General features: G+C 43.6%; 1 protein-coding gene across 1 annotated transcript; it reads left to right on the top strand.

Moving 5' to 3' along the window:
* The first annotated feature begins 1,000 nt into the window (after positions 1 to 1,000).
* Positions 1,001 to 9,212, top strand: lbh (LBH regulator of WNT signaling pathway). The gene is made up of 3 exons (XM_083902938.1): positions 1,001 to 1,202; positions 4,908 to 5,010; positions 7,550 to 9,212. Exons 1-3 carry the CDS (start codon positions 1,174 to 1,176, stop codon positions 7,787 to 7,789), a joined length of 372 nt encoding a protein of 123 aa, XP_083759064.1. The 5' UTR covers positions 1,001 to 1,173; the 3' UTR covers positions 7,790 to 9,212.
* The last annotated feature ends 4,676 nt before the right edge of the window (positions 9,213 to 13,888 follow it).

The following is a 13,888-nucleotide window of genomic DNA, read 5'->3' as shown; positions in this document are numbered from 1 at the left end:
GTTCAGAAACACTGTGTGTGTTTTGTAGACTGGGAGATTTGTGTGTATATGTTTTTAAATAGCATGCATACAATAACAATGTGACTGAGAATGTTTGGTTTACAGATTAAAAATCATATGTTAAAGTCCTAGGGAGCCGCTGTTGTGCATGTGCATTCCTGCTCAAACACACCTGATTCAAATGATCAGTGAGCCGTTTATTTGAATCAGGTGTGTTGGAGCAGGGAAACACCAGAAACATGCAGGACGGTGGCTGTGCAGTGAGAAACCCCTGCTTTATACTGTGAATTAGTCCAAAACCGCAACTTCATTTATACTCATTGTGTCACAAGGTGGCAGTAAAGGCCTATTCCGGCATTTTTACCATGTGAGGGGCTCTGTGCACCTGCTTTCTCTGAGCACAGGAGAACATTTGACAAAATGTGAAGGTCAACAATGAAAAATGATATATATATTTATTTGTTTGTTTGTCAATGACATACAACTGTACTCTTACATGCTTTGTTTGTGGTTGGTTTATGAGGCATTATGAAAGAAAGCTGCAGGATTTTTGTTGTGTTTGTTTTTGAAAGATGCAAATATCGATTTGCCCTTGGAATAGTATGTTCTTTTTTAACTCTCTCTCTCTCCTCAGATGTCACAGAGATTATGAAACGCCAGAGTCCCTGTGTTTCTTGGTCATTCAAGAGTCTCTGAGGCTCTCACTTGAGTTGCCTTAGAGACTCCAGATCCACAGCATCATGCAGTGTCTCCTCGTCCATTCCCAATGAGATGGCTCAGCCTCTGCTGACGTCATCGCGGCTGGGAGGCTGGGAGGGTGTAGTGACGTAGAGGGAGGAGGGGTGGTCACCTGTGCTGTGATTGGCTCGTGAGGATAATGAGCTGCCATTGAGGATTTCTGAGCGGCTCTCAGAGGGGGCGTGTCCCCGGCTGCTCGAGTCCCCGCCCTCTGCATAAATAGTGCGGATGAGCGCGGTGCACATCAGACGCACCAATTTAAAGAGCGGCACATTGTTTAGTCACACTTTTTGTTGTCTTGTAAGCGCACCTTTGGCTCTGCGTGAAGAGGAAACGAGGGGAGGAAAAAACCAAGAGCGTGCAAGAGGAGGAAAAGTAGAAGAAGTGAACAAGAGAAGAGAAGTCAGAGGCTTTATTGGCAGCAGGTGTGAATTCATGTCTGTATTTCCTCCACAGATTTACTGGTGAGTAACATCTTCCCCACTTGTTTCCATGTGAGAGCATCAGCAGCTGCTTTGTCCTGTTCTTGTTCTTGTTCTTGGTGACTTGAGATGACACAGTCTGCCTTTGCATCTCACAGTGAATTAAATAAGTGTGTTTTCTTTAGTTTGGTGATTTCCCTCTGAATCACACACCTGTGCTGCTGCGCCCACTCATGTTTCCTGTGAATGGTTATGTGGGGTGTTACCCCTGAGGTTGGAAATGTCACATCAAATGGATTGGAAAGAAGAAGCAAAAAAAAGAAAAAAATTCAAGTTGTCACCTTTTTATTTTTTCCAGTGACACAGTTAATCTTCATCCTTATTTGACTTTCCTGGATCTTTTGTTGACAAAAACAACCTCCACAGACTCCTGCTGTGACCTTAAATATTTGAATGGTGGTGATGACACTGCCGTGGTTGTCTGTGTGCTGCAGGTGCAGTGCAACTGGAGAAGGATGGATGCACCGTGGTCCTATCCATTACTGTGGTGTCATTTTATCAGCGTCACCCCTCTGACAATCAGTGCCCTGACTCCCCGCTGTGCTACTTGACACAGGAATAAGCCAGTGCATCTATGTTTATTTGAGCCCCGAGTGTCTGCTCTCTTATCTGTCAAATTCTTTCCTGTGTGAGCAGAGGATATGCAAGTCGTTTTTGAGAAACACTGTTTAAACCTCAGCAGGTTTTTTTTTTGTTGTTGCTGCCTCTACCAGGAAGTTCAGAGTCGGCCTCTTTACTGTAACCACACTCTTGACTTCTTGTCTGTTGTTGCATACAGTAGGCCTCTGCATATATACTCTATTCATGCATATTGGAGAAGCATGGTTTTGACTTGTACTGTAACTTTATATCAGTTCTCACTTCTAAGTTGCTATAGACATGTAAGGTCAGACATATACACTCACTGCAGCTACGGCAACTGATTAATTTGCAGTGACAAATCCATTCCGAAGGAATCTTGGATATACAACCCCATTCTTTCCAGCTCACTCCAGGAGGTCACTCTCAGTCCATCCCAGCAGCGCCACTCGCATACCTGCGGTGCTGTGAAACTTAGTTGATGCATGGAAATCTCAGCTTGTTGCCACACAGACCGAGATTTATGATGGTTGTAGTAATTATTAGAGCGCTGGTGGCAAGATGGCAGATTCCTCTCTCATGCAGTGAGATTGTTGCAGCGCCACAGGAGAGGACATTGCTTCAGGAGGTTGGAGACACTTGTATGTTGTGTCTTTGAGGAAAAGCTATAGTGCCGACAGGTGGTTTTACACACGGAAAGCATCCCGTGTTAATATGTGACTGTATTAAAAGCTGTAGCATGGATTACTAAGACTGTTGTCCTTTTATATAATGGGGTTAGGTAGGCAATTTCCCAAAGGATAACTGGATGTGTTCTATTTTCTTTATCTATTGGTCACTGGGTCAGTGTATTTGTCTGAAACTGAGAGCAGCAGCAAACATGATGATCATAATTTCCCAAACCTTTCCTAAAGTGTATTATGAATGGAGTTGGAAATTGTGGAAAATGCAAATGACCATTTCTCAAAGTCCTAGTTTTGCTCTCTCCAAAAAGTCAAAGTTATATAAAAACTAATAGCTCTCGTGATCACGGAAACCGACAAACTTAGTCCAATGTTTTGGACTGCATCTCAGTCTGTTGCCTGTCATCTTCCTGTGTTCTTGTTCTTGTTCTTGTTCTTGTTCTTGTTCTTGTTCTTGTTCTTGTTCTTGTTCTTGGATCATGACGTTGGCAGGACACGTTGACTGGGTCAACAGGTAAAGAGGTTTACTGCCGTCTGCCTCACACAGCCCTTAATTGCTGACACCTCTGCCTTCACGTGTATGTGTCTCGACTTGCCCCGGCAGAAATGTGCAAACTGGCCATGATACGTCGTTGTGCACCTGAGGAATCATCATCTCGTTTTCACACCTGACTACCAAATCCATGCCCTGTGGCCTGAGACGGCTTAAGATGATTTAGTGTCATGCGTTCACAGGTGCGTTACTTATAGAACGTCTATAACGTGCCAGACTCTAGAGAGGAGAACGCCTTCAGCCCTGTTTGGTTGTAGCCTGCTGTGTTTGTTTCCTCGCAGGTTGACTTGTTACTGGTATAGCCCCACTTCCTCCTCATTGTGCCCCTTTATGTTTTATTAGGTCAATGTTCTGTTATTCTTAGCCGAGCAGGATGTTTATACGATCCCCGAACAGAAATATGACTGGCAAGGCCTGAGTGTTTATCTTTATTTCCCTTCCCTCCCTCTCTTCCCTGCTCATCCTCAGGTCCTCACTATCACTGCTCATCACTCTGTCCCCTCCTCTGCCTGCTCTACATTATTATTATTTTTCTATGATAAAAGCTTTATTTTTGGATATAAGGATAATTGAGGGTAATTAAGTGAGAGGCTTATTCTGTAGAGCCTCCTGCGATGCTGGCGCTTCCTCCTGAGAGCCCCAAGGACAGTGTGTAAAATTTATGGATGGAAAAAGTAAGAAAAGACGAGGGCTGATCATGATCTCCTGGAGCTAAGTGAGGGTGAATTTGTTATCTGCTTCTAAAATTACAGAATGATTGTCATGGGTGTGTTTCAAACAGAAATGTCAAAGTGAAAACAGCAGCAGCTCGGTTGAAAGGAAAAAATAACACTTGGATTTAAAAGTCCAGGTTTTTTAGAGGGTCTTTTAAAGCCAAAAAAATACAAAACATTGACTTTAGAGACTGCAAACTTTCCGTAGCACATTAGCTTTATCAGACCTTAGTGCACTGATGTGAACAATGAGTTTCTTTCTGAGAAGAAAGTTGTCTTTTAATGATTTTATTAAAAATTCATGTGTGTAGTGTGAAAGTTGGTGGAAAAGATCACTGTCATGCTTTTTAGTAGGTCAAGTGAAGCACGAACCTCAACAACACACTCATCCAGTGATCAGATACGAGTGTGAGTGAGTGAGGCTGTTATTGTTGTGTTCAGTTTTCTTTGTCCTGTATCTTAAGTCACCACAGAAACCATCAGCCTGTGGCCGCTGACCACAAGTCAGCAGACCTTAAATAGAGAGCGTGAGAAGGCCACGCTGCATCTTGTCTCAAGACGGCGTCGATCACTGTCATGGGACCAAAATTTCACTACAACGCAGTGGAATGGATGAAGGCACTGATCATGGATTAAAAGCCCCTCATTACTTCTTATCTGCAGTGGAAAGTTTGGCCAGGCCGCGATGGAACAAAGCGCATCAAGTTCCACCCGAGTCAAAAAACCCACAGCCCGCCCCCAGCACACGCACACGCTCTCGCAATGACTGTGTCTTCTTGGTTGCTAGGGCAGGAGCACAACTTCACATCTTTCCTGGGGGCCACCTTACACGGGTCGCACGACGAGCTGTTGCAGCGCTGCAGTGCATTTACCACAGCAGAGCACAGAGGGGGGGAGGCTTTTGTGGTCAAATTGTCGGTTTTTGTAAACAAATCTCGAACAGGAGAGAAAGCAAAGATGGCTTTGAGACACAGATGGTATCTTGCTGTGACAGTTATCACAGGTTAAAGTTTGGCTGAAGATGTGAAAACAATAGAACTCCTCTAAATCCTTGTCTTGCAAGTTCTTTATGACAGAACTGATATTGTAATGCTATATCTGTACGGTGTTCCATTCCACTTACCCTTGCATATCCCCCCACCCCCTCTTGTGTCTGTAGCCCAGTGTTTGTGCCCAGCCAAGATATGACTGAGGTGATGATCAACACCACCCCTATGGAGGACATGAGGCTCAGTCCCAGCAAGGACAGACTCTCCTTCCAGGTAAGACCACACACACACACACACACACACACACACACGTACAGATGCTTGATAACAAAATGCCAGTTCTGTACAAGCGCAAGTTTATATAGCATGGCCATTTTCTACCAGAATTCATCCACTCACTAACTAACTAACTAACACATTTTAGACATTATTTCTCCAACTGTGTAACAACAATTCTTCTTCTCCCATGAAGAAGAATTAAAACGGCTCACAATATGACTCTGCTAAAATGCTGTTGCAGATTTTTGTTTACATTTTTACAGTCAGTGCACAGTGAAGCGTGCGATATACAGGATGTTTGTCGTATCGGCTCATCCCTGTGGAGAAGTGAAAATTAGTAGCATAAACTGTAATATAATTGAATCTGCAAGACCCATAAAAAGGCCAAATTTAACAATCTCCACCTTCATATAATGTACCAACCTTTGTCTTTTTAACATATAGAGGAAATGTATGACATGGAAATTGTCTGCGACTAATCACAGAAATAAACTCTCTGAGATTGTATGAGATGAGATGAGCAGCCGTCAGGTGGTTGTGACACTTCGTCTTTGTTTCACCGTCACCTCTATGAGGCCGAAGTGGACACAAAAACCCCACTTGAACGCACAGCTGTTTCTTGTTTGCATCGCTCGTACACTGAGGGTCACAGAAATGACTTAATTACCCTATGCCAACACTGGATTTCACTGTTTTTATAATTTGGTGAAATGAGCCACCTGCTGAGGCTTTCACACACACACACACACACACACCACAAAACAGAGAGGCCGTTTCCTGCTGGAAGACAAATCGTTTCATACAAGACTTATATCTGCTCAAGCCGTGCTTTACGCAGACGTTGTTTCTGAGCGGATGTAGACTGACCCAAAAGGAAAAGCCTGGCTTCCTTTCAACGACGGTTCTCGCCCCAGCTGAGTTTGTCTGAGGATGAGAGCAGCGGATGAAGGCTTGGGTGGCTGTTTGTGTGGAAGTGAGGGAGAATGCCAAACGTGGCACTCTTTCCATCCCCACTTGGTGTTTCTTGACCTGGGCCATTTGCCCACGGTGCCACTCACTGTCACTTTCTCTTATCATGGGCTTTAATACGAACTGAGAGACCATGAAGTTGCAGCTGCGCCTATAAAAGTGCGGACGACTGAATTAATATTAACAGAATTATCATCTCAAAAGGCAGTGTCATGATTCAGGCGTGTATGTTTCCAGCCACCCTCACAACATTAAAATGCAGCGCACAAAGATCCTAAAATAGCCTGCATTGTGCCGGGCTGCTGCTGCTGCTGCTGCTGCTGCGTCGTCGCTTCCTGCCACTGGAAGTGAAACAAGTCATGACATGTGTTAACGAAGGGGTCCAAAAGCAAGGTCAGTCGCCGCCTGAGTCCACTCGGTGCTGACGCACGGCGAGGTTTGGCAACGCAGGCCAGGAAGTGTTGATACATGCAGGCACGGGCATGTTCATACACGCTAATCACACACGAGCTGTGAGTGTGTGTGTGTGTGAGAGAGGGAGAGAGAGAGAAGAAGCCTCATCTCGTCTCATAGATGTTTTTATAAGCTGACAAATTCTAACATTCATGAGGTGTATTTACAGCGTTTGGTCTCTCGTCTCACAGCTGGATCCCCTTCCATCTCTTTATTGTCTCTGTCTCTCTTCTGCATCATCTCATGCTTTCTTTTCCACTTGGCTCTTTGCCCAGACAGTGACATCCCCCCCCCTACCCCCACCACCCTCATCCACCCCTCGCCCCTAATGTCTTGCAGTGAAATATTCAAGGTCTAAAAATATTCATCCACTTTATCCAAACAACAAGCAAAAAAAAAGTGTTTTTCTTGGAGCAGGAGTGGCAGCAGGCCTTTTTTCCCCCTGTGGGCTCTTTCTTCAGTTCTTGAGAAACAGACACAGGCTGAGGTTGATGTCCCATCTTGCCAGGAAAGGGAATGCATGTCAGAATATCTCTCTCCCATGCCCTTCAGCTGAAATACAAATATTTGAGAGAGTGGCCCGCTGCGCTGTTCATGAGCATGCAGAGCCGTCTAGATCTGCCCCTGTTCTTTCTTAACCTTGTTTTTTTAATGAATTCAACATTATAATCTGACTGTAAAGGGATATTTTATGTATACACAAGCCATTTTCTAGTGAGCAGTTAACCTTTTGTGATTTTTGAAACGCTCTGATTACTCCTGTATAATCTTCCGAGTTCATAAGCGGCTACAAGCTGCTTGGCACAGCACCGCTCAGAGTATTTAGATTATACATGATGCAGCGTTTACCGTGGCTCTCGCCGGACATGCCTCATTTACTCGCACGGCCTCTGACATAACTCTTCCCCGTGCTGTTTATTTTTGGGCGAGCGACCTATATGTGGAACGCTAAGTTTGGAGAACCTGGGATGGATGAGCGCAGGTACATCACAAGGAGTGCAACCACTTCCCATGACAGCCGTTTAGTATTCACTCACAAATAATTTCACGCTTCACAACTGGGAACAACTCACTCCTGAACTTCATGAAAGATTGTGTTTCTCATTCTCAGATATTCCCCGACCCCTCGGACTTTGACCGCTGCTGTAAGCTCAAAGACCGTCTGCCGTCCATCGTGGTTGAGCCCACAGAGGGAGAAGTGGAGAGCGGAGAGCTTCGCTGGCCTCCGGAGGAGTTCCTCGTCAGTGAAGAGGAGGAAGAAGAGGAGGAGGAGGAGGATGACGACGAAGTGGAGGAGCACATCAACGGCTGCATCCAAAATGGACATGCCATGCAGAATTCTCAGCACTAGAGGAGAAACCATGCTGCGTTTCTTTCTCATCGACTCTCTCTCTCTCTCACACACACACACACACACACACACACACACACACTGGCTACACTTCACCTGAGCTCTCAGTAGACGACACTGGCAGACTCACGTTCACTGTCCTGTCATGACATCTCGCCGCCGTCAACACCAAAGCATCACTCCCGCAAAGAGAAGCAATACACACACACACAGAAACACACAGAATAATTCATCCTCCCGGTCTAAGAAAGGATACACACTCTCCTGACTGACACCCACTCCCCTCCATGCCTTTCCACCGTGTGTCTTGGTACAGATGGACGTCCATGGATGTCCTCGTTTGACAGTTGCAGCTCAGTGCTCCATGGACAGCTCTTGCAGTGCAGGAGGCTACGACTGCTGCTGCTTTTACTCCAAAATGGCTGGCGTCATGACCCCAGAGACTTTCTTCTCCATGCAGAACTTGTGGTACCTGTGGGGTTTTATTGTCCACAGCACACCTGTGCTTCACATTCTGAATTCACATGTTAATTATATGTAGATCTGTCTGTCTGTTTTTTATTATTATTATTATTATTATTATTGGTATTTGGTGTAAAACGTCACTGGTCTTTTCTTTCTTTTTTTTCCCACCCTAAATTATATTTTTGTCTCTGTTACCAATTACAGTAAAATAAGCAACATGGGATCAGAAGAGAAGCGATGGCAAACCTCATGACAAACCGTGATAGGATAGGAGAAGAAAAGGCTAAAAAAGGATGGGAAACAATATTCAATATTTGAAAAAGCAGTTCATATACAGCCCCAATATCTGATCTGTAAATACTTGTTCCAAATGAGACAAACCCTCAGGCGCTCTTTTTCTTTTCTTTTCTTTATTTCTTTTTTGCTTTGTTTCATCTGGACTGTACACACCTGAACTGAAACCGTCCATTTTTCCTGGTCTTCCTCTTTAAAAAAAACAACAAAAAAACAGCCATACATCTGACATTGTGAAGTTCAGGATTGTTCACACACACACACACACACACACACACACACACACACACACACACACACACACACACACACACACACACACACACACAGTCTATATGCAGTCTAACACAGTATTAAACAAACATTAGTTCTGTAACAGTAAAATCTCTCTTCTCTGGTAGTAATGTCATTTTTTTTTTTTTCACTCTAAATTGCAATATATTGTTTGTGGAAAAGATTAATGTTTGTGCACACGATCTGAAACACTGTTGTCCAAGCATGACGGTTCTATGATGTCTGTTCTTGTTGTAAATCTTATTTGTGTGGCATTAGGGTTGTGTACAAAACATCTCTCTCTGTCCGTCACCCACAGGTCCCCACGTTGTTTTTGTAAAGCTCAGGGAGATTAGCCGCCACTTTTTTTCTCCGTTTTTGTTTTTTTTGTATTTAGACCACTTTTTTTCTCTGTGACGATGACGGAGGCTGTAAATAAACATTTGAATTTGCTATTCAACCGTGTGACTTTGACAATAACTTGCAGGAAGTGAAGTGAAGAATGTTTATCAGGGGTTCTCCTCCTCCAGCGTGTTTTCACATAATCGTCTCCACACAACTTTCATTTTCCTCCATGTGAAACCCCCTCCCCTTCTCTTTCCCCCACTCAACCTCACCTGCGTTGGTTTTAAAAAAAAAAAGTGGTATTACTTCCTGCCCGAGCATCTCACACATACAGAGTCTCTCCACAGATACAGATGCATGTTTGAAAATATGTGCACAACACGAGCGAGAACAGGCCACATCCTCTCTTCAACTCGCACTCACAAAGCACAATCTGACTCTTCGTTACAACAAAATCTTTTCCTTTTTGCACTGAAACTTTCTCAGGATTTAACCTAGATTAATCTGTAGAAGATAAACACCATTTATGATTACCTTATACTTATACCTTATACCATGGTCTGATGTGTTTTGCGTCTCCATGTAATCATTCTTAAAAATACGAAGTGTGACACAGAGCACGGAGTTTGACCTGTCGCTCTCGTAGAGCCGTAACAATCACTGTGGTATTAAGACAGTACAGTGGTATTAAAGCCGGTGGAAGCAGCTCCTCACGCTCTGCCCATAAACACTCACCACAATGATGCAAGAGTAATAAAATGTGGTCGAGTGGAGCAGCGCTAATGGGGAACTGGGGACTTTACAGGAATAAACAGAAAGCTCTGTGATCACTGTTACAATGGAAACATCTAAGGTGATTTGTGGCTGTGCTCTGTATGAGTGACCCGTCAGGTCAAGTTTGACTGTTGAGTACCGGGAACAGTCCGTCAGAGTCGCCGTGGCAGGGACTTCAGGGGCCAAAGGCCTGAAAAATCAGCCAAGGCGATACTTTCAGGGCCTTACATGGTCACTTCCTGGAAGGAGAACAATGCACTGACATTCTACTCTGCTTCCTTCTTCCTTGGAAAAAAAAACAAATAAGCATGAAGAGTTATTAATACAGTGACTTTGTGTGGCCCAGAAACTGCTGGCCATTTCTGAATAGATCACTTTCATTATGACATCTTGGTTCATCTCAGTGGAAAATGTCACAGGGTCATGGAAAGAAAAAAAACGTAATGATGACAGAGTTGTGTCCTGAGACAGAGTGACCCTTCATCTCTGAACTCTGGGCCAGACTTTTAAATATTGATAGAGAAAGCAATAGATTAACATTTTATGATGGAAAGTCTACTTTTGAGGCGTAGGGACATCCTTTATCTGAGGACCACCTGGTGTTTTGCACTTCTTTTGATTAAGTAACTTTAGATTTATTTACCTTTGCACTTTCATGACTGCAGTGAAAGACTAAAAAAACATTGTTTACAGTCCTAAAATGTATATGAGCCTGTACGTTCATCTTTGACCCCGACAACCTACAATCTTTGACCTGCAATAATCCAGTCAATGCTGCAGTAATTTGTCCTTATGAGGCCCATAAACATCCGTCTTAAAAGCCCCTGTTTGTTTTCTTTTCCTCACAGATTTAAAGAGCATTTGAATGACCATGGTTGTGCATTTTAATAATACAGCATAGCTTTATAAAGAGTGTTTTCATATATAAAAAGTGACAGTATATGCAGGTAATTTGGCAAAAAAAAACAAGTTAACGTAAATACAGCGCGTTACACTCATTCATTCACTCATTCATTCATTCTCTAGCACTTTGTCCTTTGAGGTTAACCTGACCTTGTGTGAGAGTTGGGGAACAACCTGGACAGATATCCAGCCAATCAGTGATACTAAAACAGTACAGTAAGTCTCTGCAGTAGCGTGTATGAGTGAGAGTATTTCCAAAAATGTCCAACATTTCCATTACAATCTAACAAAAATAAATCCCTGCAGATGTTTTCCCTGCGACTTTATATTTGATTGCTTGTTTAAGAGTGCAGATTATGTTACAAGACAGGGGGGGAAATGCACCCATCCATTGCAAATCAATTTGAAATCAAGCTTTAACTCTTACGTTGCTCTGTGACGATTTTTAACCACTAATCCCCTGAGGAAAAGTTATTTCTGTGCACAGTAAATCTGCTCATTAACTCGTCAGCCTGTGGTCGGAGGTGACAGCTTTCAATTTTCCACCTGGCGAGACGAGCAGGCCCAAAGTTTGGTGACACAGGAGAGCGGCGTGCGCCTGGCACAGCACTAATGGCGCAGTATCTTTGACTGCAGAGCGTGTGTCTGCTATGTATTTTTTTTTTTTAAAACTGTTGTTAGAGTCCTGTGTGTGTGTGAGTGAAGTCACTGATAGCTCTTCTAGCTCATTGTTGGAATTCTTTCCAATGGAAACAATCCCATTGCTGATCCCAGTGTGTCAGCAGAGTCTGACCTGCCAACCCCTGAATTCTCCCCGACTCTCTCTCTCGCAGCGATCGTCCACATTAACACTGTTCTTACTGTCACTCCTCTTCACATAAACTAACACCAACCTCTTCATACATTCAAAACATACCCCCCCTCATGTCAAGAGGAGAGAAATAATGCTTATCCTATGAACTCTTTTTCCACTCCCTCGCTGTATTCTACTTCTCTCTCTCTCCCAACATCATTGTTTTCTTGTTCCTTCTATTTTTCGCTGCCCCAGACTTTTTGTCCCACTCTGTTGTTTCAGCAAGTTTCCCATACTTGCATGACAGTTGGAAATGTGCTGTGCATTCCCACAGAGCAGGTTATGTAATTTAAGTTAACATTTCATTATAAACACTGCCCTCGTTCCTGTAACCTTTGCTATTTCCGAGCACTGCACACTTATTGTATAAGCCACCAAGGTTTATCCTGTGTCTGTGTTTGGGCGCGCGTGTGCGCCGAGGTTTTTAAGTATAACCGTGTCTGTTATTATGATTGCAGTGTGTGCGTGTGGAGGAAAGATTCTTTTCCCATGGTTCCTCAAGTGTGAGAAGAAAGTAGAGCTCTCAGGACATGAAGGAAAAGCTCAGCTGGTTATTTATAACCTGTCTGGAGACGGCCCACCAAGCGTAGACACATATCTGGCACTGTCAACAAGAGAGGAGCTCGAATAAGATTCGCTGAGAAGCACACAAGTGGACAGAGGAAATGCTGAAGAAGTCACAGGGAAGGAAAAACGGGAGAACCTACACTATAACATGATTAAATCACAGATTTAAGAGAGGTTGACTCTGTTCTGATGTAGATAAGACCTTGTGAGATAAAGTGAAATGCAGCCGTGGCAAAAATGACACTTGGGAGCTTGGTTGGTGTCACTGTCCCCTCATAAATGTTGTAATCTGGCTTGTTTTCTGTGTATATTTGAAGTGAGTCTGGCTTTGTTGTACCTGCAGGTCAACCATTGATGATGTAACACAGTTACACAGGACTCCCAGCTTTAGTACTTACTTGGATGGATGAGTGTGATCATGTAAGACACGTCTCCATGTCATCCTTTAAAGCTTTGATCAATACAAGTTTGCTGGTATGTGGTGTACAGTATACTGTAGTTTTGTGTGTGTGTGTGTGTTAATGTGCTAAGCCACAGGCCACTGCCCTTCCATGCTCTGTTGTATGATATAAATAGACATTTTATGACCCCTGCCACTCTTAATCCTCATTGCCTAGAGACCAGGATGGAAAAAGAGAAAGAAAAAGGAGACCGAGCTCACAGATGGAGATGAACTCACCAAAGTGAGGATGCAAAAGTGGAATAGCACGCGCTGTTTGGTGTCAAGTGTGAGGGTGGGACATGCTGTCAGTGTGAAGAGGAGGACTCGTGTTAAACCATCCATGCTCCCCATTTAAACGACCACAAAAGCACACGAGGTCATTAGAGGCAAAGAATGTTTGAAAAAAAAAAGCTTTTTTTTGTTCAATAAATCCCTGTTAAGGGCCTATAAATAGGCTCCATTCAAAATAAACAATGCCCGAAAAAGTCACCGTCTCCCTCACATGGACGATCATCAGTGGAATGGCATGTCAGAAACAAACTAAACATTTATCTCTTCATTTGATCTGGAAACTCATTTCACTTGGCTTACCTTTTCATGCTGTCACATCAGCAAAAATGACTTGAGCGAACATGTTTTATGTTTTTTCTTGTATGTGTGTGTGGATTAAAATGACTGTGATTCTTACCAGAGGGCTCAGATATGTGGAATTCTTAAAGCCTATATGATTAGCAGCACTTGATCATATTGCTTTGGGTAAATTATCTTGGACAAGCACCATTAATCATGTGGATGTGATTCTGTTTTGAAGGTAAGTTGGCACCAGTGTGTAAAAAAAAGAAAAAAAAAAAGGGGGGGAGGGAGAAGAAAATCAGGGCTTGTTTTGAGTCCCAGCTTTTCCAATACGCTCTGAAGTGATGTGTTGACCCTTGAGAAGTTTACAGTGATAAAGCCATACAGTTCACTCAGTCTCTCAGATAGAGTGCATGCCATAGGGAGCAGGTCATGGAAAAGTCTTGAGTATTGAGTGCTCGCTCTCTTTTACCCTCTCTGTCAGTCCTCCTCTACCTCACTCACCACACACACACACACACACACACACACACACACACACACACACACACACACACACACACACACACACACACACACACGTGCACGCTTGGTTACACTCAGACACATT

Source organism: Microchirus variegatus (assembly GCF_963457635.1).
Source record: "Microchirus variegatus genome assembly, chromosome: 2".
Classification (NCBI taxonomy): Eukaryota; Metazoa; Chordata; class Actinopteri; order Pleuronectiformes; family Soleidae; genus Microchirus; species Microchirus variegatus.
Note: the sequence above shows the minus strand (reverse complement) of the source record. Positions and strands in the feature narration are given on the sequence as shown.